This window comes from Prionailurus viverrinus, chromosome F1 (assembly GCF_022837055.1).
Source record: "Prionailurus viverrinus isolate Anna chromosome F1, UM_Priviv_1.0, whole genome shotgun sequence".
NCBI classification, from domain to species: Eukaryota; Metazoa; Chordata; class Mammalia; order Carnivora; family Felidae; genus Prionailurus; species Prionailurus viverrinus.
In genome coordinates this window covers 20,147,266-20,174,137 of record NC_062577.1, presented here as the reverse complement: position 1 = coordinate 20,174,137, position 26,872 = coordinate 20,147,266, and the positions used below count along the sequence as shown (strand labels likewise).

The window sequence follows — 26,872 nt, the reverse complement described above, 5'->3', positions numbered from 1 at the left end:
ATTTTAAAATGTTCTTGTGCATAGTATTCATTTTCTTGTTTGTTTTCAAAGTACCTTAATCACACTGGAAAGCTTATTAATTAAATTTTATTAAATAGCACGAGAAAATATTTTATGTTTTCCTATCTGAGTATACCTTATCAATGCATGGATATGTTTTGGTGCTAAAATGCCATTTTTTATTTAGGATTTCATATAAAACCTTGAATTTGAATTTTGTTGCCCATTAAAAATCCCACAGCTGTTTTTTCAAGAGTGCTTTCTACAGCTATGGCTAAGGTCCAGTGTAAGCAATAACATCCTTCCTACTCAATATACCTCAAAATCCTGTGTCAATTATTAAGACATTCTTCTTTGCTTCCTGTTCTAAACAGCTGTGTAACATTGGTGAATTCATGTTCATGATTTTTTCTATATCTTGTTCAACAGTCCAAGTGAAATGACCCTTGCATTTTACATATATTAGCTGCAATTTTGTTAAGTGCATATATTTAAGGTTATCATATAACATCGTTAAATGAATAATCTCTTTGGATAGTAGAGCCGAATGCCATTTAATCAATACTAGATAACATGCTATGCATGAATTCATCATTGGCCTGGATTTTATAAAACACACCAAATATATCACTTCATGTCAAAACAATCATTAAGGGCCTTAAGGGTCTTGAACATTACCTATTCTATTGTGAGTAGGAATGTACGCAAATAAGTCCTGAAATATACTTGTCCTTAGCTTAGTTCAAAGTCAGGAGACAGTTCTGTTTTTGTGGATTAGATGTAGATCATTTAAAAATGGTGCTGGACAGCAACATTATAATTGAGTGAGAATAGAGAAATCTAGAAAGAGTGCATTGTGGATTAAATCGAAAACAGTAAAAGTAAATATAGTTATTAATCTGATTTTCTGTAGCATCCCCAAACAGGAAACATAATTTATTAATTTTCCTTTAGACAACTTGAATGTTTTGAATATGTCTATTTACAAGTAGGTTTGCACATAGAAGATATTATAATTGATTTATGTTTAATTGCCCAGGAGTAGAATTTTTAGAGAGAGTAACAGTTGAGATTCAGTTCATGGAAGCAGTTTTGAACCACCCGTGTCCCAATGCCTGGAATTTCTTTGTTCTAATAAATACCACCCTCTGTTAATTTGGTGCTTTCTCCCCTGTTGGGATAAGCACTGGGTGTTGTATGGAAACCAATTTGACAATAAATTTCGTATATTTAAAAAATAAACAAACAAACAAACAAGCAAACAAACAAAGAAACATTTTAAAAAAAAATCTGGTGCTTTCCTCAAGTCCCAATGCATTCCTCGTCTCCTCCTGATGCCTTCACTGTGTTTCCCTAGACTCAGGGGTCTCTATTTTCTCTGGGCACTGAGAAAGTTTGCCATGTTTTTTGTGTATCACTTAGCTCTTTTCAGCTGCTAAATTAGACTTTCTAAGTTTCCATGGCTTATGTGTAAGTTTTCAACTATGTAGTTTTCAACTATCTTTAAATTTCCGTTATGATAGGCCTTATGATTTATAGTTATTTTTGATTTTTCTATAATGCTTTGAAAATACTGATTAGTTTATAATGTAGCTTAGGGATCTCATTTTAACTTTTCACATATTTATGTGTCACTATTAATATAAAGCCGTGAACTATGTATTTTTGAAAACCAAAACAATTGTGCATACTGTTATCAAATCATGCACAAGCAGTGTTTAAACCCCAGCAAGCAGCAGTAACTATTTCTCTTATTATCAAGAAACACTTTGAGTAAAGAAAAACTGTAAGGAGCAGAAATCTGTTAGTGGAAAGGAAAAAGGAAGTGAGAAACTGGATATTGATCTTGCCAAGTGAAGCAGTGAAAGAAAATATTACATTGTGAACTTCTTTCCATTATTTTCTTAAATACAATCTAGCAACTCAGATTAAGAGAACAATGGCTGAGATGCTGGAAATAAATCCAACCTATCTGATAAGTCCCTAGGAAACGAGATACAACAAAATTAATGGAAAGGGGAGATTGCCTTGCAGTTTTGGACACTGTTGTGTTTTGTTTTTTTTTCTTTTATAAAAAGTGGTCTTCTGAAGCATGGCGTATTTCTTATATTTGTAATAATGCATGTTGCTGTAATGATTCTTTTGTTTTGTAAGACAAAGTGTATATGGAAAATTGTGTCTATTGATTATGTATTAGTAACTTGATTAAAAAACAAAACATTTAGTTAATAGGGAAAACTGAAAACTTTCTTAGTTGACTTATTGTCATCATATCGATCATGTCTCATGGTCTTTAGCTATAGCATAGAGTCTCCATGATGTAAGGAAATGAGCAAGAAATAAAGGATCTGAAGGCCTGGGCTTGACCTTTAACCTTTATTTTTTTCTTCATTGTTCTTTGGTCTATTAAAGACAATATCCAGGCCTGCAACAATTAAGAATCCTGGATGTTGTACACATCAGTTTAGGCACTTGATCATGGCCTGTCTTGCCTGTGGTCCAGAGGAAAGGAGGAGAAAGTTAGTGGTACTTTAGTCATCAACAGAATGGAGATCTTGGAAAAGAAGAAATATTAGTGAGCCAGACAGGTTGCTCTGTATAGAAAATATTTTCAGAAATCTTAACTTTTTTTTTTTTAAACCACCCAAATTTTCAATTTCATCTTTGCTGGACGTCAAGTTTTCTTCTATAGATAAAGAGATTGAATGAAATGATCTTTGATGTCCCTTCTAGCTCAGTGCTTTTGTTTGGAGATTGATGGTTGATTGGTTGAGTGATTTTTGGTGTGTTTTATTTGTAAATCACTAGATAAAGTTAACTGAATAAAGTGGAGGTGATCTTTGCATTCTCTTGAATGCTGTGCATCTTCATTATTCCCATGTGTTTACTGTACAAATATTATCAAAACAACATTAAAGCAAATTGGAGAAAAGTCAAAACATTCAAGGAGTAGGACTTAAGTCAGGCTTTTTAGAATGAGCAGTATATGGACAGATGAAAGACAGTGGGGATGGCCATGGGATGGTGAGGAAGCACAGTGGCCTCATGCTAAGGGGTGTTGACAAAGGTAGAAAATTGGATTAATAGAAGAGAGGCCTGGAGTGCCTTGGAGAGTTCTCATTTAATTCTATATGCAATAGAGGGTCGTGTTCGGGCAGGAAGAGAGGACAAAGTTGTACCTACTGGATGTCATCAAAGCCTTGGCAGGGGATGAAACTAACATGAGCCAAAAGGAAGAGAAGAGGAAATTGCTCATAACACACTGGCACAGGGCTCTATTAAGTGAAGAGTAAGAGTGGAATGGAAGCAGGTCCTGAAAGGGAGGAGGGCTGTTTTTGCCAAATAGTCATATCATTCTATTCAAAAGAGTTGGAAAGGATGCTTACAGCTGGAGGGATATGGCAGCTCAGCAAGCCCTCACCTCTCCTGAGTATTTCTCATAACTGATAAAAGATTTATCTCAGCTGTCCAGTATAGTTTGCAAAAATGCTTATTAATGAAATTCAGGAGGGATTTCCTATCTTCATTGGAAACAAATGGATATTTGAGTCTATGGATACAAATGAAGCCTAATCAGTCTTCTTACTTCAATACCAGTCCTTGATCTCCTGTGTTGAAGAACAGGCATATATCCAGGACTATTTTTTATATTATTATTATGGGGAATGTTCTCTTTGTATTCTTATGTAATTGCCTTTTTCCAGTATTCTTTGTATTTCTTTCTAATTCTTGAGCTTTGAATTCTAGAATTATTTCAGTATTATGCCATGTAGAAACATAGAAGTTTAGCCTGACAGTGCTACTGAAAATTTATATGTCGGGGTGTAACTGCCTGGCATATTCTTTGCTATTATGCATTCCTTTGCAAAGTATGCCTTTGTTTAGTCTTGAGGGAATAGGCTTCTCTGATTTTCCATACACTTGGGACAAGACTTTTACATAACTAATAACTGTTCTGCTTGGTATGGAATGCACATGTTTGCATTTTCACACAATTTCTCCAATTGCCTCTCCACTCCTTTTGTATACTGCTAGGTGGCTGATCTGTGATCTGTATGATGAAGGTTGGAGGCATTTTTTTCATGTCATTTCTAAGAAAAATTACATGGGTTATGGCAGACAAATTGTGCTTCCTTTCCAATTTACCTCATTTATTTCTAAAATCCTACAGTCTATTTTTGTATTAAATTTAGCACATTATAGAAGGCCTGACTAATTAATTATTATCCTTTGAAGTCATAAAGTCTTCTTCTAGCAGTGTGCCTTTGAAGCTAGAACATGTCTTGTTAAAAATTATATGTTAAATATTTTTATAATTTGGTATTGTAGTTGCACATTATCATTTTGAATGCAGCCTGTATCTTCATTAGATAAAATGGAAAACTTTCCATCCACCCTAGGAATTTAGTGTCAGTGCACATGATACTCATGAGTTTTAATACTCTATTACTAAATCTATGGGTGTTTCTTAAGGAAGTAATTGATACTCGTAAAGGCACTTTGTCTATTTTTTAAAAAATTTTTTGAGAGAGAGCGAGCAAGCGAGTGAGCCGGGGAGGGGCAGAGAGAGAGGGAGAGAGAGAGAATCCCAAGCAGGCTCTGCACTCTCAGTGCAGAGCCCAATGTGGGGCTCAAACTCACAAACCCTGAGATCATGACCTGAGCCAAAACCAAGAGTAGGATGCTCAACCGAGCCACGCACGTGCCCCATCCACTTTCTCTTTTAAAGGTTGATTGTTATTTTTAAGAAGATTATCTTTGTGGATGAAAATGTTTACTATAGGCATGCTGCATCCTACAAAAAAAAAATATTGCCAAATTAACCACCCCTGGTGTCTGGGCCCTTTCTTTTCACCTACCTTAGGTCCTGGTTTTCCAAGAAATGCAGTGGCCCACTTGTTCCCATTTGGAATAGTGGTTTGTGCAATATATCAGGGTAGTTGTGAGGGTGGCAGTGACCACAAAGTGATCAGGGCCGGCTCAGGCAAATGGTGATAGTGATGGACAGCAGCCCCAGCCCAGGGAAGGAAGTGATGGGGACTATTTCTTCGACTTTTAATGTTTTCATATCAATGCTTCTGCAAGTTCTTGAAAACTCTGTGGCATTGAAGGTCATTTTTATTGTTGTTTAATATTAAACTTCTTATTTTTAACTAATTTGGACTTACAGAAAAGTTGCAAACAAATTTACAGTTTATAGTTGAGAAAACAGAATTATAGGATGGATGGTAATTAATTTAGAGGTCAGCAATGAAGTAGGTGTTCAATAAATATTCATTGACTGATGGGAGTAAAAAGGGACTGAACCTGGGGTCTCCTGGCTCTTGGTCTTACAACATTTTTGACTGCTCCTTTGCATTTCCCAAGGCTAAAAAGTCACTCTGAATATACATAATTTCCAGAAAATTTTAAGTTATTCTTTGGTAGCTATAAACTGAGAAACAGTCTGTTGTTTTGCTGGCTATATATCTCTTACTAATAAATAACCATGTAGTGTACAATGAAAAGACATTTGCAAACATGATAAACTCTTTAATGCTATTGATTACAATTTACTTATCTATGTCATTTTTATCCTCATAGAAATTGGCCCAGTGACAATTACCACAGATCCCAAGAAATTTCAATATGAACTCAGAGAATTGTATGTTCAGGTAAGTGCTTGCTTTCAATTTTATTTGTTTCAGGGGAAAGGAAAATCATGAACTTTTGTCTGATTTCCCTTATTTTTAAACCTGAAAGAAATAATTTTGGGTTAAATTTTTTTTAATGTTTATTTATTTTTGAGAGAGAGGGAGTGAGCAGGGGAGGAAGTAGAGAGAGAGGGAGACAGAGGATCTGAAGCGGGCTACTAACTGGAAGGGGAGAACCCGATGCGGTTCTCGAACTCATGAACCATGAGATCATATCCTCAGCTGAAGTCCGATGCTTAACTGACTGAACCACCCACGTGTTCCAGAAATAATTATTAGTTTTTAATTCCACTTCCTTTTCTCACTTGAGTTCTGAATGAATTGAACAATAGATATGTAAATGGGGCAGATTGAGTTCACCTTCATTTATACATTATCTATGGCTGCTTTCATACAGCAATAGCAGAATTAAGTAGCTTTGACAGACTGGCCCACATACCCTAAGATATTTACTCCGTGACCCTCTACAACAAAGTTTACTGAAGCCTGCTCTAGGTGAGTCCCTTCACTGAGAATCATAAACAACAGTTAATTCTTCCCCCACAACAGAAATGGTATAATTAAAAATAATTTTGATGTTCTCTGGTCTAAGTCAACTGTATAAAATTTTTGACAGTAAGTATAATTAGGTGATTAGAGAAGAAGAATAACATTGCTTTAGCTGATATTCTGACAACAGGACTTGGAGATAGGGTTAGTATGTACTTTCCCCTCAGGGCTGCTTTGAGATCATTATTGCTAAATCCATTCATGAAAACAAAAAAAACTTGCTCTTTGAGGCTGCTTCACTATACTCTTCTCCATGGATGGTCTTTGCTGTAGTCATTTCCAGACCTTTTGACCACTCCCCACTGTTCACCTAAGCTACTGGTACCTAGATCATTGGCTACGTTTCCCCTTCAGGGCTGCCATCATTCCAGGGACTTCAGCATTTATGGGAAAGACCTGTCAGAGCCTTCTCCCCTCAGTCCCTTGACCTGCTAGTCATCTGCAATAACCTGTTCTTTACTCCATCTCAGTCTTCCACTCCCTCAGGACCTTATCATCAATAATCCTTTCTACCTCTCAAAGCACTAGTTCAAGCATCTTAACCTCCAGCAGCAACCATCTGTCCACCAAGCTTGTTGGCACAACTGTTTAAAACTCCTCCTTCACCCTCATTAACCCCTAGCCTGTCTCCCAGGCCATCAGATCTCTCCTTTTTTTACTTTCCTCCAGTTGAGCTCAGAGTCCTATCATTTCAAAAACACCTCTTTTTCTTCCTTGTCCATTGCTTTTTTCTTCAAAAGGCAAAACTGTATTCCTCAATAACTCCAATTATCTGCATTATTCATGCCTGTCCACCAGGGCGATGTGCTGTTAAAGTCTTACAACAGAGCAGGTTGATTCCATTGTGGATACACAACACTGGATTCTCAGTACTCCCATGATCTTACTATGTTTTTCTGGTTGATTAAATTTCCCATTTGTCCCAATGATAATTACAGATCTTGTCTACTCTGTTTAAACCTCCATCCTCTCACCTTTTACTACTGGTTGTTTCAGTGAGCGATCTGCCCTGAGCAAGTGACCTCACTTACTGTTTCAAACAGAGGCAAACAAATGGCCCCTAAGACTTCTCCTCTGACATACAGATCCTTATGTCAGTCCCCTAGATGTCACAATGGGCCTCTACAATGAAACTCACAAATGTGCCCTTTCCATTGCTCTACACTTGGTCCTAAATTCTTGTTCTTTGTCCTCTATTTTTTGTCTTTGTGAATGTTGACCACAATATTCTGGTTATACTACCAAAAACTGAATCATCTTTAATATGATGATTTTCCCCCAACATCCAAACCATCAAGTCGTGGTTTTTAACTTTCTAAATATTTTTTATGTCTATTGATTTCTCACTATTTCTATTGGTACTACCCTAATCCCAATTACTATATCTTTAGTCTAAGCAAATGCAAAAAAGGTTTCTAAGTGATTTTCCTGCATTTGCTCTTGCTTTTATTTGCCAGACTATTCTCCATTCTACAAACAAAATAATCTCAAAATACATCTCTGAACATTTCCCCTAATACCCTCTGCAGTCATCCCCTATCCCCACCTCATTAAATTCTTCCTAAGATTTTGAGTCTCTCTGTCAGCCCTGTGTAGAACCACTGTCTCCTTTGGGCTCTGTGCTCTGTCTTAGGGGCCTTGCATAGACTCTCTGCAAATCTTTATCCTCCACTCATCTCCCAGTGGCATTTTCGCACATGCTCTTTTCCTTGCACAGGAATTTCCTGTCCTTCATCCTGCCCTCACTTCCATGCTCCCTTAACCTAGTTTAAAATCTTGTATTCAGGATTCAAGTCTAATCTTGAACACCACTTCCTCAGAGATCCTCCCTGTCCTTAAGGTTTGGCCATATATTACTGCTTTTCTCCATCACAAAGTAGTGGGGATTTCACACTGAAGAATCATGTCTGATTTAGCTCATCATTACCTTAGAAAAATGTATGGCATATTGAACATGCTCACTTTTTGATGAAAGAAAGGAAGAATGAATGAATATACCACTGTGTACAAATCAACACAGTCCAAATTAGAGTTTGGAGTTTTCATACTTTGGTTTCACTGTTGGGTGAATGATTTGATTTGCAGCTGTGTATTGTATGAGCATAATTGGGGCATAGGGTGAAAAAGCCAAAGTTTGGCATTCCAAATATGTATTCAATCATGATTATTTTCTTGTGCCTGTCTCTATAATTTTTAATCATATGCTAAAATAAATCATATTTCATAAGTACCTAAATGGATTTATATATTTATCCCTTGGCTAGTTTTCTCTTTTACTAAATTTATTCTGATGGTCTTTCCCACTAAAAATCCCTTATTTCCTTTCTCTTACACTGTCATTCTTTTCCAGTCATTATCTTCATACTTACTTAGAATTTACTTTTCTGCTCTTCAATATAGCAAATTCTTTGCCACTTTGGATGTCCAGATCCTTTGAAAAAAATATTTACATAAAAATTTCTAGCCTGTACATGGACCATGGGAATTAGAAATTGTGTTCCCCTGTTTGTTAAAATTTTTATGTTGCCTTAGTCTACCATGAGCTACTAAGAGCAAGGGCCTTGTACCTCTCATTGAGCCTCTGATCCACCTGTGGGATGAACCAGTATCTGCATGAAAGTGGACTTAAATAGGGATTATATCAGGGTAGCCTCTTTTAAAAATATATATTTAGCAGTAAAACTATATCAAATATAATTTAAGCTTTGATGGGGCAAAAGATAACTTAAAAACCTAATTATCAGCTTGCATTACACAGAGATTCAGAAGGGCCAAGTAATGGAGATTTCTAGCTGATAGAACGTTAAGAAAGGATTTACTGTATTCATTTCTTTTTTCTCTGCAAAAATACAGCTGAGCTGTATTCTTGAATATCTGGCTAGAATGAAAATCCCTACATTCTCAATGAGACCTGGCACTGGCACTTCCTGATTTCCTGCCTCTCCCTTTCTTTTGTTCTGAGGAATCTTCAAGGAGTGTGCTTATCCTTTGTGCTCAATTTGTCTCCAGGGCAAAGGATCATAATTCCTGACTCGTATTCCATTGATTCCCTTCCCAGAGCCCTCCTGCATCACCTTTTGGACTTGAGACTGTTACAGGCAGTCCGTGGGGTTATATTCTATCTTTCTTTTCTTTTCTCCTGGAATGAAAGCGGGTGTACATTTCTCTGGAGGTTTTCTCTGGATTGGCTGCATCTTATGGGTTTTATTTTTGCATTGTCTTGGGATCCAAAAGGATGCTTAAGTAGAACAACCAGTTGGATAAGAAATCAAATGTTTACTTTCTCCCTTCATTCAACATAAATATGAAAAACCTTTCATATTTATGAAAATATTTCATAAATATGAAAAAGCTGTAGGCTACATCATCACTTAACACCTAATCTAAAGAATATATTCTTTCTCCTCAGTGTTTGCTTAAAGAATATTTTATTATTTCATAAATCAGCCTAGAAACTAAATTTCACATATTTCATAAAATTTTAGTATAAAATACTAAATTTTGTTTTGTATATAATTTCCAGACTCCTCTTCTGTTCCCCTTCTACCATTTTTGGTGACTCCTTGCAAATCACTGTTATCATGAGCAACAAGAATTGCTGTCCTATTAAAGCTTACTTAGATTTAAACAAATTTAAAAAAATTTTTTTTAATGTTTGTTTATTTTATTTTTTTTTTTTTTAAATTTTTTTAATGTTTATTTACTTTTGAGACAGAGAGAGACAGAGTATGAATGGGGGAGGGTAAGAGAGAGAGGGAGACACAGAATCCGAAGCAGGCTCCAGGCTCTGAGCTGTCAGCACAGAGCCCGATGCGGGGCTCGAACTCACAGACGGTGAGATCATGATCTGAGCTGAAGTCAGACACTTAACTGACGGAGCCACCCAGGTGCCCCATGTTTGTTTATTTTTGAGAGAGAAAGAGACAATGCGCGAGCGGGGGAGGGGCAGAGAGAAAGGGAGACACAGAATCCGAAGCAGGCTCCAGACTCTGAACTGTCAGCACAGAGGCTAATGTGGGTCTCAAACCCATAAAACATGAGATCATGACCTGAGCCGAAGTCCAGATTCTCAACTGACTGAGCCTCCCAGGAGCCCCTAAACAAATTTTTTAAGTTAATAATTTTCTTACATTTGTAATAGTTTTGAAAACAAGAAAAGTAAATTTAGTTTGAAGTAAATTAAATAATTGCTCATTAAGATTACACTAAGCTTAGCTATTTTTTTACAGAGATATGGATAACTTGGAACATAGTTTCAAATTTTCCAAGAAAAACTTAGAAAAAAATCAGTCACCTTAAATCATTACATTTATAACATTAATTTTATTTTCCTTTATCATCTTTCATCTGGAATACATGGAAGCAACTTGGAAAGCATCTGAGCTTTCTCTCTGGGAAAAAGAACGGAAGACAAATGATAATAAATGGTATTCAAACCACAGAGCTTTGAGACCTAGTATCTCTGTAAATATGCAGTGCAAAGTCTTGTCTCAGGTCACAGTCTTTATAAGAAACTGGAAAGCTGGGGTGCCTACGTGGCTCAGTTGGTTAAACATCTGACTTTGGCTCAGGTCATGATCTCCTGGTCATAGGTTTGAGCCCCACCTCAGGTTCTCTGGTATCAGCATGGAGCCAGTTTCAGATCCTTTGTCTCTCTCTCTGTATCTATCCCTTGTTTGTGCGCTCTCTCTCTCTCTCTCTCTCTCTCTCTCTCGAAAAATAAGTAAACATTAAAAAAAAGAAACTAGAAAGCTTTTGATTTTTAGAAATCAAAAAATGGTGTTGGCAGTAATATGCTTTCAAGCCTTTTATCCAAATGTTCTAAAGAACAAAAAGCAATTAGTCAGACACTTGAAATGTAAAAAAAGAAGGAAGGTATTTTTACAATAATGGAATTACAATTTTTTCATATAGATAGTTGGTCCCTAAAACTGAAAATCCTCACACATAATTTAATTTTCCTTTGTGAAGTCTTTTAGCAAAATTGACCCCCCCCCCCAAAAAGCAGAAATAAGAGTAAAAATATGTAGAACAACATTGTCATATAGGAACAGGATGGAGTTATGAAGAAGATGAGGTTAAGGTCCAATTATTATAATTCTTTAACAGGAATAGAAGGGTAAATAGACAAAATGCAGCAGGCTAAGGTTAAGGCGACAAATGTTTTGCTATCATGTAAAAACAATTGATGTTAGAATTAACTGCCAAAGGAGAGTATGAAAAATCATCACTAGATAGGCCAAGACTATTAAAAAGAAGAAGACAAGATAGTGCTGAGTATAGAAGAGAAATTTATGATGACAATTTGGTATACACTTTATCTAATTTCTGGTATTGTATATATATATTTTAATTTTTTTTTTGAAAGAGAGAAAGAATGCAAATGGGGTGGGGTTGAGAGAGAGGGAGACTGAGAATCCCAAGCAGGCTCTGCGCTGTCAGTACAGAGCCCAACATGGGGCCTGAACTCATGAACTCTGAGAGCATGACCTGAGCCAAAATCAAGAGTCGTACACCTAACCTCCTAGGTGCCTCTAATTTCTGATATTCTAAATCATGCTACTATGTAAAAGTATGCTCTTTATTTCTCAATTTATAGGAAAGTTTTCTTAATGAATTTTAAAAATCAAACTAATATGTGACAAAGAAATTAAGAAAAGCAAAAAAAGACATGACTAGATAAAAATAACAAGAAGGGATTTTATGTCAGTGTAGATATAGACTATGGGAGATATGATTTCCATTTTTGGTATTGGACATGATTCACTGAAGACAGCAGCTTTTATTTCTATTTAAGTATTCTTTTGTACAAATGCGTGTGTGTGTGTGTGTGTGTGTGTGTGTATTCACTTTTACAGGAAGAATGGCATGTGTTTAATTTAGGTAAGATGAGATGAGTCCAACACATGTAACTCATAATACATGTAAAAGCTTCAAGAATAATAGAACCAGTGTCTGGCCCAAAGTGAAGGCTTGATAAATGTTAGCTATTATTACTTCTATTGTGTTACTACCTCCAGTACCCTGAAGGTTTTTTTAAGGGAAATAATCACCAAACACTTATACCGTAAACGAGCAGCAATTGTGGAATATGTGCCTTGTGATTTTGCAAGTGTTTCTCTCAATTCAGACCCACACAAATATTAATATTGCCTTTTACAAAGGAGGATACTCAAGCTTTGAGATAGTAGGTAACAATCAGGTCACCAAACTGGCAAATAGCAAAGCTGGTCACATAACGGGAGGTATTTAATGCTTAAGACAGTGTCCTTTATGACTCTGTTACTTTCCTTCTAAATACTGATTTAAGTAACCTTATTAGTCCAATCAAGTTAACATTTGTTTATAGCATTTGTTTTGCATTTTACTTCAAGATAGTGCTGAAGAGAATTAAAGACGATGGTAGGCCTAGGGCTGGTCTCGTCCTCAATGAAATGAATTCATTCCTTTAAGATTTTGACTTTCACTGCTACCTCTCATCAGTTTGTGTAGTTGGCTGACCCGAAATTACTGAGCAGCAAATGACAAAGTTAATTATAAACAAAATTGCTCTTTTTGCTCAGTATGTGTTCTCACTACTTACTGTGGTAAACTTATTTAAGTATGACCTCACAAACACATTGGAGAGACACGAGGAAAAGATGCTTTTTAAGAGATTGATAGTGTTCATACTACCACACAACCTAGTTGTATTTGTAGGTGATGTTTTGATTATTTTCATTGTTAGAGTTGAAACTTCTTGGGGCTTGAATGAAACATCTACTACAACTTTCACGTGCTGCTAGAGTTCCCTGCTAGACCATATGAATTCTCTGAGGGACAAGTAATTCTTAATCCTCAGGGAGGGAAGAGAATGGAGGGCACTGAGTGGGAATGCTTGGCTCTTTTCTAACTATCCACCTTGGTACCCTATCCAGAAGCAAATAGCTAGATGATTTCTTAATGATCTTTTATGAGCACTTCAAAGGACAGAGAGTATAGAAGAGTATTCTGACTATTGGATTACTTTTTCAAAGCAGAATATAGACATAATGACGTAGGTATGGATTATGATTATAAAATTTTGATTTTCTTTTCAAAGGGTGCATGCATGGGAATGTTCCAAAAGGTAAATACACGAGTCATTGCAGAGTAAATATTACAGTTACATGTCACAGAATGGCATCACTGACCCATGATGCCTGGATTCACCCCATACATGCTACTTATGTAACCAAAGGATTACCCTATTCCCCATAATAAGTACTGCATCTGATTTTGTCCATTTTTAGGTGATGGTAAGGATGGAGGTCAAAATGTTTTCCTGGGGAGAATGTTTCTTGACCTAAAGCCAGATTTCCTAGAGAAAACTATCAACCTCACTTTGAGCAAAATGAATGTAGAGTTTTTTTCTCAATTCAGATCAAGAGCAGTTCTTAAGAAGCTGTCTTTATTCTTAGGCCTTGAAAAAATGTCAAGAAGAATTGTGGAATCCTGGTATGAGTACTCACTTTGACTATTATTTGTCCAATTACCCCATCAGATGTCTGAATCCCTTCCAGAAACCTATCAATACATTAGAAATGAACTAACACCAGTTAGAGATTTAATAGCACTGATCTTCATCACCAGATGATACCTGGGGTCCTCCTCTGGAGCTATGTCTGGGAAGCTCTTTCATGTTTGAGGCCAATATAAGATTTCTTTGGCGATGGTATCAGATTATTGAATTCAGGTGCAGTTACCAGCTCAGTCCCTCAGATTTTTTCATATAAACTTTAAACCAGGTCTCATAGTTCTATATTCATGTTGATTTTTGAAAGTCCTCATTTATCTGGTCTGTTTATATATATGGAATCTCCTCCTGTGAGATGATCTAAATCTTAGTTCACCAGTTTTGTTTAATGACTGCTAGCTCTAAAATAGCCCATACAATTTGTCTGTCTCAAACTTCCCTATATATTATAATGTTCATAAATTATAATGATTTTATTAGTAAAAAATGCATTGTGTTGATAATCTTTTTGCCAAGACCTAAAGTAACATAAGCAGTATAAATATATTTTTACGCATAAAATAAAACACACATTACACAATCACATTATAATCTCCATTAACTACCCAATAACCAAGATAATACCAAATGTGCTGGGAAGCATATAAGATCCATATGTGAGTGTTGGAGTAGAAAGGAAGACAGAGATTTTAGTGGGCAGGCTGAATCTGAAGAGTGCTTAGTAAAGACAGAGAAGGGTCATAACCCAGGGAAAACAGGGAGAAAGAAAGCCTGCCTAATCCTTGAATAGACAGATAATGACTGGCTGCAAGGGCCACCTTCTGCCCTCTTCTGGCTCATTCTCTCTGGGCAAACAAGGCCATATAGTAGGAGAGATCAGGAATCCCAACTAGGGATCAGGATAATGTCTTAATTTTGTGGGAAAAGAAAATAAAAAGGTATGGAATCCTTGATGGGCAAGGGAAGGAATTCTCTTTTTTTATTTAAAAAAATTTTTTAATGTTTATTTATTATTTTTGAGAGAGAGAGAGAGACAGGGTGCAAGCAGGGGAAGGGCAGAGAGAGAGAGGGAGACACAGAATCTGAAGCAGGCTCCAGGCTCTGAGCTGTGAGCACAGAGCCCAACGACGTGGGGCTGGAATTCATGAGCCATGAGGTCATGACCTGAGCTGAAGTCAGAGGCTCAACTGACTGAGCCACTCAGGTGCCCCGGGAAGGAATTCTCTTAAGTAGTATGAAGGTGTATCAATTTCTGATTTATTAATGAAGGTATTGAATGCATAGTACATAGTGTATCCTTATTTAAACTGAAGTGAACTGAATCTCCTCCTAGGCCAAACAGGAAGGTAGTTCCAACAAACTGAAAGATCAATTGCTGAAGAGTTACTACTGGCAGGTAATAACCTGAAAGGCAGGAAATGGTTGTAATTGTTACCTTTTAATGCATCTGAAAGAAAGGTCAACAGTTTTTTTAAGCCTTGATTTGGATTCCACCTTCTCTAAACTCAGGGCAGCATGGTGGACTGCCTGGACTTTTATTTTGATTATAGAGATTTGAAGTTTGGGCTCTGAAATACTGCAATTATCTTTCAGTACATCCCCGCCATAGTTTCTACAAGTGATGAAGACCAAATGTCACTGATGCATTAGGGTTCTGTAGTCATTCTAATTTATTTTATACTTGCTTGAATGAAATTTTATGTTAGGTTCAATGCAATGTAATGGTTTCCACATGTACCTTTTGTTTCTTGCTCATAGAATCACATAACTGTGTTTTAAGAAGAACTGAGGGTTGTAAACTCTCGTTTAGCTTGAGACTGAGTTTCATTCCTGAATTTTATAGGTAAAGGGAAAATTACAGAAATAAGACATTTCAAGCAGTGAGTATTCCGTGCGAAGGAAAAATACAGTCTGACTTTGAAACAAGGCTTAGTAGGTTGTAGTTGTGTTAGAATAAGGGCAAGTACTATAATGCCAATAATACTTATTTTGGACTTAGGCATGAGCCTACCAAAAAAGTTTTATTTTTTCATTGCTTAGAGTTAGACATACCTGGAAAACAACTGGTATAAGCACCATTTCAGTGAAACTGGATGAAGAAAATAGAATTGAATTGGGTTGACTAGAAAAGACATAATAAGGCATGGGTGAGGGCCTGCTCTGAGATTTCCAGTACTCTGATCACTTGTTTGACGAACACTTCCCCATTGGGGTTTGGACAGGGACCTCATTTTTCTCCAACTCTTCTCAGGGTTTAAAGGTTCAGTTTAGTTCATTGCCACTCCCACATTGTCTTATATTTAGAAAAGACAGCATGATAATCTCTATTTTATTACTCCCTTGACTGATAAGATTTCTGTTCCTATTTTATCTTGCTTTCTAGGAATTTATTTTTTAACATAATTATCACTGTAACTCTGAGGTTACAGTTTTTTTCCTTAATTCCAGGAGCGACATTTACTATGAAGGGTCACATGCTTCTGTTTTTCCAGTACACATTTTTTTTCTATCTGAAGTGTCTTTGGCAACTTAGTAAGTTGTAGCTATCAGTAGAATTCTGAAGATAAAATGAATATCAAAATACTGAGTAAGAATATGCCCACTGATACAGATAAGTCTATCTCAGAGTTCAAATAAAAACACAATTAACAAAAGCAGTTTGCATTGTCATGTATGTGTGCAGGTTTATGTGGTTTTAGGGGATACATTTCCATTGCCATGTTTGTTTTCTTTTGTTAAATATTAAACCTGACACCATGCCATGATTGAGAGAGACAGAGAGACAGAGAGATACAGAGATATGAAAGCTTGAAGGAGTTAGTTTTGTATACCACTTAGAGTATGTATATATAAGCACTTGTACTTCAGGAGACCTAGCTCTGGAATTATATTACTTGAAATGAGATGGGCTAGGCTTGAGTAAAGCTCAGGTTGAACACAGCACGCCTAGATTGTGTCAAGATTGTTTTGCACAGTCTCATTCATTCATATACTCACTATTCATTCATTTATCCCTTCATTCATCCAACCACAATGGACCACTTACTAAGTTCTTCAAGGAATAAAGATATAGTGGGAGGAAACATAAAAATTACAATCCAACTCAGCAGATGCCACAATAGAAGAACGTACAATATTCTGTGGGCATCTGGAAGAATGAGAATCTTTTCCCCTTTGCTTTTATAGTTTTCTCTTACAGGCTACTTGCTTGCAGTCACAGAGGTTGATGAAAGTAATAAAATGCCTCACTGGAGTTTGCATGAAAGCTCAGGCCAGGCAGAATTGAATTCCAGTCTCTGTTCTTTCACTTAAAAGTCATGTGACCTTAGGAAGAGATTTTAAAGATTCAGTCCTCTGGCAATATATTGTGCTAAAAATGATACCTACGTCATCAATTGAGATAAAGAGTAAATACCATAGTGTATGTGACAGTACTCTCTTAGTGTTTGGCTTAGAGTAGATATCCATTGAGTCAATACAAGGTATCTTACTACCAGTAAAAGTGTCAATTAAATTAATGAGGCTTTTCATAGATTCAAGTTCATCAATTCTAAATGTCTCCATTATAGATGTTTTATGGGATATTATCTTACTGTTTTTTCCCATTCGGTATTCATATCAAAACATAAAATGTTAAGACTTTTTAAAGGACTACTTTTTTAAAGTGTGGAACTAAAATGTAAAATGGTTTGTTTTTAGTGTTTCAGTAATAATCCCATTGCCCCCGATTCTAAAATCTGTACATGAGTTTGATATAGATCAACCTGAAGTATCTGACGTTGTGAGGTTTATTTATAAACATGGACATTTTGACAATGGTTCTCTTTAGTCCTGTTCTGCCAAAACTGAATTTAAGAATCAGAAGATCAAATAATGATTTGAGAAACATTATTAGCAAACCTGTAGATAAGCTTCATATATATCAATGTGCAAAAACTTTGTTTATAAACTTTATGTATACTTAAACAAAGTCAATAATTTATAGATTTTTGGAGTAGATTGTCACTTGATTCCTGAGCCTTAGTAAATTAAAATTACTTAAATTTTGTTTTTAATAACTTCTGACAGAAAGCAAAGTTCGTGGAAGACTTTTAGTGCAAAGCAACAACCTTATAATGAAGCCTGCATAACAAAACCAAGTATCATTCTAAAGCAGTGCTGTCCAACAAAAATAGGATGTGAGCCACATGTGTAATTTTAAAAACAGTTTAAATTAATTTTTATAATCTATTTATTTCACTCAGTATATCCAATTTTTTCATCGATATGAAAAATTAGTACTTTTTAAATTTAAATTTTAATTAATTAGAATAAAATATTTGATTCCTCAGCCTCACGAGCCATTATTTCAGATGCTCAATAGCTCCCAAGGCTTGTTAGTGGTCATTGTACTGGACAGCACATATCTAAAGTATTCCTTTACTGCATAATTTTAGTGATTATTTATGATTTAAAATGATTAGAAAATCAAACTCAGGTATCAGATAGGGAGTTTTTAATATAAATTATATGAAATTTTCCCTTGGAAAAAAACACTTATTTTTCCTTTTAAAAACCTTCATCCATAATGAGATAAATAGTTTCACTGAGATATAAATTATCATTTAACAATTATTTTTAATTTTCAGTTATCCACTAATCTAGTATAGACAGAAAGATAATAATTTTAAGATATTGTACTATTTTGGTAAGAGAAGAGTTTTATTCTTGAGAACAATTTCTAATCGGTATGGAATCAATATGATTATAATAAAATCTGTGTCTGCAAACGTGAAATTCAGGGCAGCATAATTATTTTTAATGTAAAGAATACACTGATTTCCACAGCAGGAAAACCACTAAGCTACACAGATCACTCCTAAGGGATATTAAGTACATCTAGTATGGGTTTCTGATATACGTAGGTCAAAATGTTTCCGCTAGACTTGACATTCCTCAAATTTCTGGCTGCTTGGAGACTTTATATTAGTTTGTCCATAAAAGTCAAAGTCTTTGTTTTGAGAGTGTGATATAAAAGAGTCAAGAAATAAAAGGAATGCCTTTCATTTGCAATTATATTTGTGAAATTCTCTGTGGAGTTATAGTTGTGTGAACTCATCACACTCTTTCCTTTGGGTATTAACCAATATTAAACTTACTATATATGAAGTTCAGTGTTTCACAGAGGGGCTTTTTTTTTTTTTTTTCAGGAGAATAAGGTGTTCCAATACAGAAAATGTTGTTGACCATATAGGTTTTATTAAGATGTGGTTTTAAACTCCTCTATTCAAATTTATAGGGTAAAAAACAATAATTAAAGGCTTAGAGGTTCCACCTCAACACATGTGGTTTTTTAGGGCTACATTCAAGTTTTAGTATGAATCTCATACTAGAGAGATCTCAATGAGATGAATTCATTTAGAGTAACTTCCAAGGATTCTAATGATCTCTAGAGTCTACTCCTGGGTAATGTTGTAGGATGAAGTAAGGCATCCCTGGGTCCTCTTAGAGTAAATTTGAATACAAGTCAAGTGGCTCAAAGATTGTCCTTTACTGACTGGACAAGATTTATCATTTCTGTCATTCCTAGTATGCATCCCTGGAGATTTCTTAGCTGTTCTGACTTTTGGTTCATAGAAGATTTCTTCTAATCCCTTGATATTAGGTGATATTAATTAGCAAGAGATAATCTTTCCTTAGAATTATACTACCACGGAGCTAGTGTATTGCATACTTGGCCATTCAACAAATGCTTGTGGAATGGGTAATTTTTATATTGTGATTCACGCTCAGGTGCATGATGTCAAGCACAGTTGAGGAATGTTTTTGTTTAAGTTTTGAAAATTCAATATGAATCTAGTTTTTTTGAGCAGTCCATCCAGCAGTTATGGATTTGCAAAGTTGGCTTCGAGTAAAAATTATTCCTATGCAATATATTAAAGTTATTAATGTCCCCAGAAGCTATTCCACACTTTCCTAGCAAAAAATGCTCATTTAAGGACATTTATTGCAGATGATAATCCTCCCGCCTCTTATGCAGAGGAAAATATGCTATATCATTGAAATGTAAAGCATATCAAAGTACACCTGGAAAGTGAAGAAGTGTATTTGAGGAGTGTTAATAGTGGAGATGGAACAACAGAAAGATGAATGAAAGCACTGACGGCATTACAGTGTGAAGCGAGAGGCATATTTAAAGAACAGGAAGTAGTCCTAGCTTAAAGGAAGCGATTTATGAAGAGGGGCAGGAGGAGAGATAGGAAACCAGAAAGAGAATTTGATCCAACACAAGTAGTGAAGGATTTTTTTTTTTAACGTTCATTTATTTTTGAGAGACAGAGAGAGAGAGCACTAGTGGCGGGGAGCAGAGAGCGAGGGAGACATAGAATCCGAAGCAGGCTCTAGGCTCTGAGTTGTCAGCACAGAGCCTGACATGGAGCTGCAACCCATGAACTGTGAGATCATGACCTGAGCTGAAGTCACTCAACCAAGTGAGCCATCCAGGCGCCCCAAGTAGTGAAGGATTCTAAGTTGGAACATGATAAAGATAGCTCTTTACTGCAGGCAAAATAAAGTTTGGTGGCAGGCAGAGCAGAAGATTAGATTGGAGGCTATACGAGTAACAAAATCAATGATAAGAAGAGTGAATTGTAGGAAGTAAAGAGGAAGGGAGGGGACGAATTCATGATGGAAGTAGAAGGAAAATGGTTTGACTACTGATTAGGTGAAGGAAGAGGGAGGAGTCCAGATGACTCAGGTTTGAACCTGAATATGGAGGCAGGTGGTTTGATTAACAAAAATAGGGAAGACATAATTAGGGAAAATACAATGAGTTCTACTTTAGACACACGGAAATGTGAAGACCCATAGAACATCTAGGAGTAGATGTTTAATAAGTGGTTGAAGATGTAAAGTTGGAATCTGGGAGATAAGTACAGTCTGAAGATACAAGTGTACAAGTTTTTAAGAACAGTATTATCTGCTAAACTAAATGCCATGAAAATGCACATAAGTAATAATGCACAGCTGATAAGTCCTACAAAAATAGAAAGGACTATTAACTGAGTAAAATTTCTGGGAGTCTATAGCCGACTTCTTCTCAGAAGTTAAGATCAGGTTATCACAGCTTTCAACCCCGTACCATTATGACATATTTGATGAGTGTTTTAATTTTAGAATCATTTTATAATAGTTGGGGCTCTGTTCCAACTCATTTAATATAATGGTACTCACAGTCTGTAAGTTTTGAGTGGGATTCTAAGCAAGAAAAGATTCTCTGGTTTGTCCAAGCTGCAGTGTAAATAGTTCGAAGCCTGGCTCTTTTGACCCTGATTAGAACTATGGTTCTCAGGATATTGTATCACAGTCTAAGACTGTTTGGAGCCCCAATAAGAGAATCAAGTAGAATCTCCAGAGTTTAAAGAAAAAACCATATCACTTTCATCAAGTAATTAATTTCTTTTTAAGAAAGAACTCTTACTTACTGTATTCTGGTGGACTGTAGAACCATAAGGCACCCCCCTATAACCCTAAATTGTCTTGTTTTTTATTTATCCTTTCTAGACTACAAGTTCCTTAAGGACAAGATACTTTACCTCATTATTCATCTTTCTATGTTTAAATCCTAGTGGGGTGTTAAGCAGTTTATTGGTTGCTCAAAACATATCGGTTGAAAGTCCATTCCCTTGGCCCTGTAGTTATTGACATCTACGCTAAGGAAGTAATCAGACATTTTATATATATACATAAAATAAAATAGATTTGTATTTCCAAATTTATACTATAGGAAAATTTGGAAGAGCATTAATTTTCAACAGTAGAGAAATTATGGGATGTAGACATAATGGAATATTATGCAATCATTTAAGCCTGTGATATTTTTTAAACTTTTTTTAATGTTTATTTTGGGAGAGAGAGAGACAGATCGTGGGCGGGTGAGGGACAGAACGAGCGGGAGACACAGAATCTGAAGCAAACTCCAGGCTCCGAGCTCTCAGCACAGAGCCTGATGCAGGGCTCGATCTCATAAACTGCGAGATCATGAGCTGAGCCAAAGTTAGATGCTTAACCAACTGAGCCACCCAGGTGCCCCCAAAACCTGTGATTTTGAAGAACATTGATAACATGGAACATAAGGATAATAATCATAAATGTAAAATATATGAAACTGTAAATACAGCATACTTAGTTTTATCTATAAACCCCTATAATTTTGAATGAAATAAATGTGACAAGAATTCTTCTTAGGATGAGGACTATTTTTGTTTAGGAAAATATGTGGAGCCTATGCAAGTAGAAAATAAAACAGAGATCATGTGTTCGTAGGAAAAATGAAGCAGAGTGAAAAGGGTGACAAAGGGTGTATTTTATATAAGGTGGACATGGATGGTTACTCTGAAAGGTAACATTTGAGCAAAAACTCAAATGGGAGTTCTATATATGCTGTATATATATATGGTATATATGGTTATATATATATGGTATATGGGAGATATACCAGTATGTTTGTTTGCTGGTGGGAATGATCCAGTAAAGGAGGAATTTTTGGCAGTGGAGTAGAGAGAAGGGACCGCCAGAGAGGGGGCACACAGGAGCTATGTCTTTGATTAGGCACACGTGAGTAGTTAGCCTTAGCTATGTCTAGATGATTCCTTCACCGTGAAGGCAAGGCGGGTGGCTGCTATTACAGGTAGGTTCATAGACACCACGGTGGGAGTTCATGAAAGTTCTCTTCTGATTGCTAATCTTTTCCCAGTACAGTAGAAACAAGGTCATCAAATGAGGGATAAGAAAAGAGGCATGTCGTGAAATAGTCATGTAAGGGAATGAGAAAGTGAGTCAACATTTAATTAGATAAAAAGTATATGACAATTTCTATTATTTTGTGTATTTTGGGTGAGTTTTTAATTTATCCATAAATACAGGTTTTTTTTTTTCTATCTCTACATAACTCTGTATCTTTTCCATCTCCTGGCAACTAAAGTAATTAATACAGTGGCAAACTGATAGAAAATAAGTGTGAAGAGAACTTGTTCAGTTCTGGAGCTTCTAGAGCAACTTATCATAACTAGAATATTTTCTTTTTTGTTGTTAAATAATTGCACTTTTTTTCTCTGCTCCTCAACAGGGTGGTGGTGATTGTCCAGAAATGAGTATTGGAGCTATAAAAATTGCCTTGGAAATTTCTCTTCCGGGGTCTTTCATCTATGTTTTCACTGATGCACGGTCCAAGGATTATCGGCTCACTCATGAGGTGCTACAGCTTATCCAACAGAAACAGTCACAAGTGAGTAGGAATCAGCCCCCCAAATTTTCAATCTGAATACAGCTGGAAGGAATTCAGGCATACCTTGGAGATATTTTGGGTTCAGTTCTGACTACCACAATAAAGCAGATATCACAATAAAGTCAAATGAATTTTTTAGCTTCCCAGTGTACATAAAAGTTTTGTTTACATTGTAGTCTACTCTCTTAAGTGTGAAATATTATCATGTCTAGAAAAACAGTATATATACTTTAATTTAAAAAATGCTTCATTACCAGACAGTGCTAACCATCATCTGAGCAAATCATACTCACTGATCACAAATCACCATAGCAAACATACTAATAATGAAAAAGTTTGAAATACTGTGAGAATTACCAGAATGTGACACAGAGACATGAAGCGAGCAAATGCCATTGGAAAAGTTGTGCTGATAGATTTGCTCAATGCGGGGTTGCCACAAACCTCCAATTTGTAAAAAACAAATAAACAAACAAAAAAACCCACAGTATCTGTGAAGCACAATAAAGCAAAGCACAATAAAACAAGGTATATACCTGTATGGCACGTGAGAGGTTGCCTCTCCTCTTTGTCTATACTTTGTGTGGCAAAAATCAATAATTACAACTATTGATCTGTATATATGTTCTCCAATATACATGTGCCATTTAATTTAAACATAAGTGGATATGTAGTATTTGTGCTTATTAATACCTTGTTTTTTAATATAGAGAGGAAATGATGGGGGATTAATGAAAGGTCTTTCTTTTTTTTTTAATGTTTTTATTTACTTTTGAAAGACAGAGAGAGAGAGAGAGCCAGTAGGGGAGGGGCAGAGAGAGAGGGAGACACAGAATCCCAAGCAGGCTCCAGGCTCTGAGCCGTCAGCACAGAGCCTGACGCAGGGCTCGAACCCACAGACTGTGAGATCATGACCTGAGCGGAAGTTGGACACTCAACCAATTGAGCCACCCAGGCATCCCAAAAGTTCTTCTTTCTATTTTATCCCTAGAATTGACAAGAGCATAGACCTACAAAGAAGGCCTGTGTCTCAAATATCACCTCCTATGTGGAATCTTGTCTGAGTCAGACTTACTCATTGTATCAGTTAGCTATTCCTGTGTAACAAACTGTTCTACTCTCAGTGGCTTAAAACATATTTGCAGGGCTCCGTTGGTCTAGGCAAGGCTTGCTCACTTGTGTGTCTGGGGATAGTTTGGGTTTAACTTATCTAGGCTGATCTTTGGGGTGACTTGGCTCTGTCTCGTGGGTTTCTCACTTTTTTTTTTTTTTGAGACCAGTAGGCTTGTTTAGGCATGTTCTTTTCATGGCCAAGGCAGAAGCACCAGAGACCAAGGGGAAATATACAAGGCCTCTTGCATGTAGGCTCAGAACTGATAGAATGTCCCTTTTGCCTTGGGCTGCTGCCCAAAGCAAATCACATGTCCACGCTTTGATTTGGAGATGACAAATTAAGCTCCACCTCTTAAGTAAGAGGGACTTCAAACACTTTTTCAAAATGCATATAGAGTGGAATATATATATTATATATTATATATTAATTATACACGTATGGTATTATAGACATATGTATGTATATGTATATGTATATTATATATGTAAGATGTATATATAATATATATGTATTCCAGTTTAATAGTAGTATGTTAACACATAATAGGTAGTCAATAAATACATATTGATTTATGAAAACCCTTTAAACTGTCTTCTTTTTTTAAAAAAATTATAGGTTGTATTTGTGCTCACTGGAGACTGTGATGACAGGGGCCATATTGGATATAAAGTCTATGAAGAAATTGCCTCTACAAGTTCTGGTCAAGTGTTCCATCTGGACAAAAAACAAGTTAATGAGGTCAGTTTAATCAAGTGGGTCTGCTTTATTATTAACTACATTACCATAATTAGTTAGGCTGACCTAATTGTGACAGATATGATTTCAAAAACAGTTTGCAAAGAGATTTTTGTTCCCTGCCCTAGTCCACAGGTCAATAAAAGTATTAAACCAATGTGGAGAAGCATAGATTTGTATAGTATTAGTTTATACATTGTATTCTATACTGATGTATTATTTAGATTTAAGCATAAATGTATTTAAAATTTATTCAACAGGAATTGAAAAGTTTTGTAGATCTTGTTTAGTAAAGTCAGTTTGTATTTCTGCTGCACAGCTTTTGAATAATTGGTAAAATAAGGTGTGATGGTTTACTGAAGTCGAGTATGAAAAAGTTATTGAGCAAAATTCAAATGATGTTAATCTCTAAGATTAAAAGTAAAAAAAAACTATAAGTAACTTATGTAGTTAACTAAAATTTTTTATGGTAATAAAATCTATAACTTACATACTAAGAAAATCTTGGTATTTTCTAAAAAAGCGCTTGAGATACGTCTGTCACAATTCTTTCTCCTTTCTGTTACCTTGTTGTGGCCTCACTATGGTAAGAATTAATTAATTAATTAATTAATCTATCCATCTATCTATCTATCTTCCATTTAAGTTTCTAGGAGCATGCCAGTGCTAAGATAAAGTTTTATGTAGGCACAATTCACATCTGATTGATGTGGTTACTGTTATCCAAACAAGTTCTATTAATTTCATAACGGATTCCTTTGAGTCTTGAATGAAATGGTTCAGTAATTCTTCCTATACCTAAAGAATTCTTATTACATCATGGTGGAAATAATAGGACATTGCAAATTTCTAGAATAATATCTAGCAAAAATATTTTTATCAGCATATGATATACAAACTTGGAAGGTTATTTTAGTATAAAAAGTCTTTTGTTGGAAGAAACAGCCTTAAGAAGGTTATGGCTTGAGTCCATATTGTGTCCATGATGGAGATTCTGAAATGCCTGGGCAGGGTCTGACAACTACAGGGGAATCCTTTAGCAGTTATTTGTATGAACATTTGCATGAGAATTTGGGAACCTAGGAAAAAAAGAATTGGGGAAGAGTACAAGTCTTTCACAGGACCTGGGTTTCTTTAATTATTTTTAATGTTTATTTATTTTTGAGAAAGAGACACACACAGAGTTTGAGTGGGGAAGGGTCAGAGAGAGAGGGACACACAGGATCCGAAGCAGGCTCCAGGCTCAGAGCAGTCAGCACAGAGCCCACCTGACCCAGGGCTCCAACTCACAAACTGTGAGATCCTGACCTGAACCGAAGTCGGCCACTTAACCAACTGAGCCACCCTGGCGCCCCCAGGACCTGGATTTCTTGTCCCATCCCATCGGCTATGTTTGACCTTAATGAAGGAAAGCCCTCTTGTAGTTGTTTTTAATCTGGAATTGTATAACACTCTGGGGTACAGTCAATATCATCAGCACAAAGTAGAGGGTATAAGTAAGGAGAGTACTGCTTTCTCTTGCATCAGTGAGGACACCACCTGCTTTGGGTGTTGTGAAGTTCCAGATTAAAAGTGACAGTGGTCTTCTGCAGAAAAATGGGGCAGAAGATGCCATTCCCAGTGGACATAGTGGTTCTGGCAGAAAGTACTAGAGAAGAGAATAGGCGAGAAGAGACATGGCTGGCACCTCGGGCATTTGAAAGAACAGTTGTTCAAACCTGTTAGTAGTCAGGCACAACTTGGAGCTTCCCAAAACAAATTGGATGAACTTTTAGGGAGAACCATAGGACTTTATTAGGAGTTGGGTCCCAGAGCTAGAAAATAACATGGTGATTCTCATAAATGTAACTCCCATTTATATCCACATACCCACGGAAAATGGACTAACACAAAATTGAAAATATTATTGTTGTCTTAAATGGAAAAATTAAGCCCTACAAAGATACACACTTTAGTTATTAAATAAATGGTGTGATGCATAATTTTTGTAGTCCTAATAATTTTTAACAATTCTGACAATT

General features: G+C 36.0%; 1 protein-coding gene across 1 annotated transcript in view; it reads left to right on the top strand.

The window, feature by feature from the left end:
- The window catches only part of HMCN1 (hemicentin 1), a 474,606-nt gene that overhangs the window by 96,696 nt on the left and 351,038 nt on the right, over positions 1-26,872 (top strand). The window contains exons 2-4 of the mRNA XM_047840704.1: positions 5,584-5,654; positions 22,844-23,002; positions 24,732-24,854. Coding sequence (XP_047696660.1) covers positions 5,584-5,654; positions 22,844-23,002; positions 24,732-24,854 — 353 coding nt within the window. The remainder of the gene's footprint in view (positions 1-5,583; positions 5,655-22,843; positions 23,003-24,731; positions 24,855-26,872) is intronic.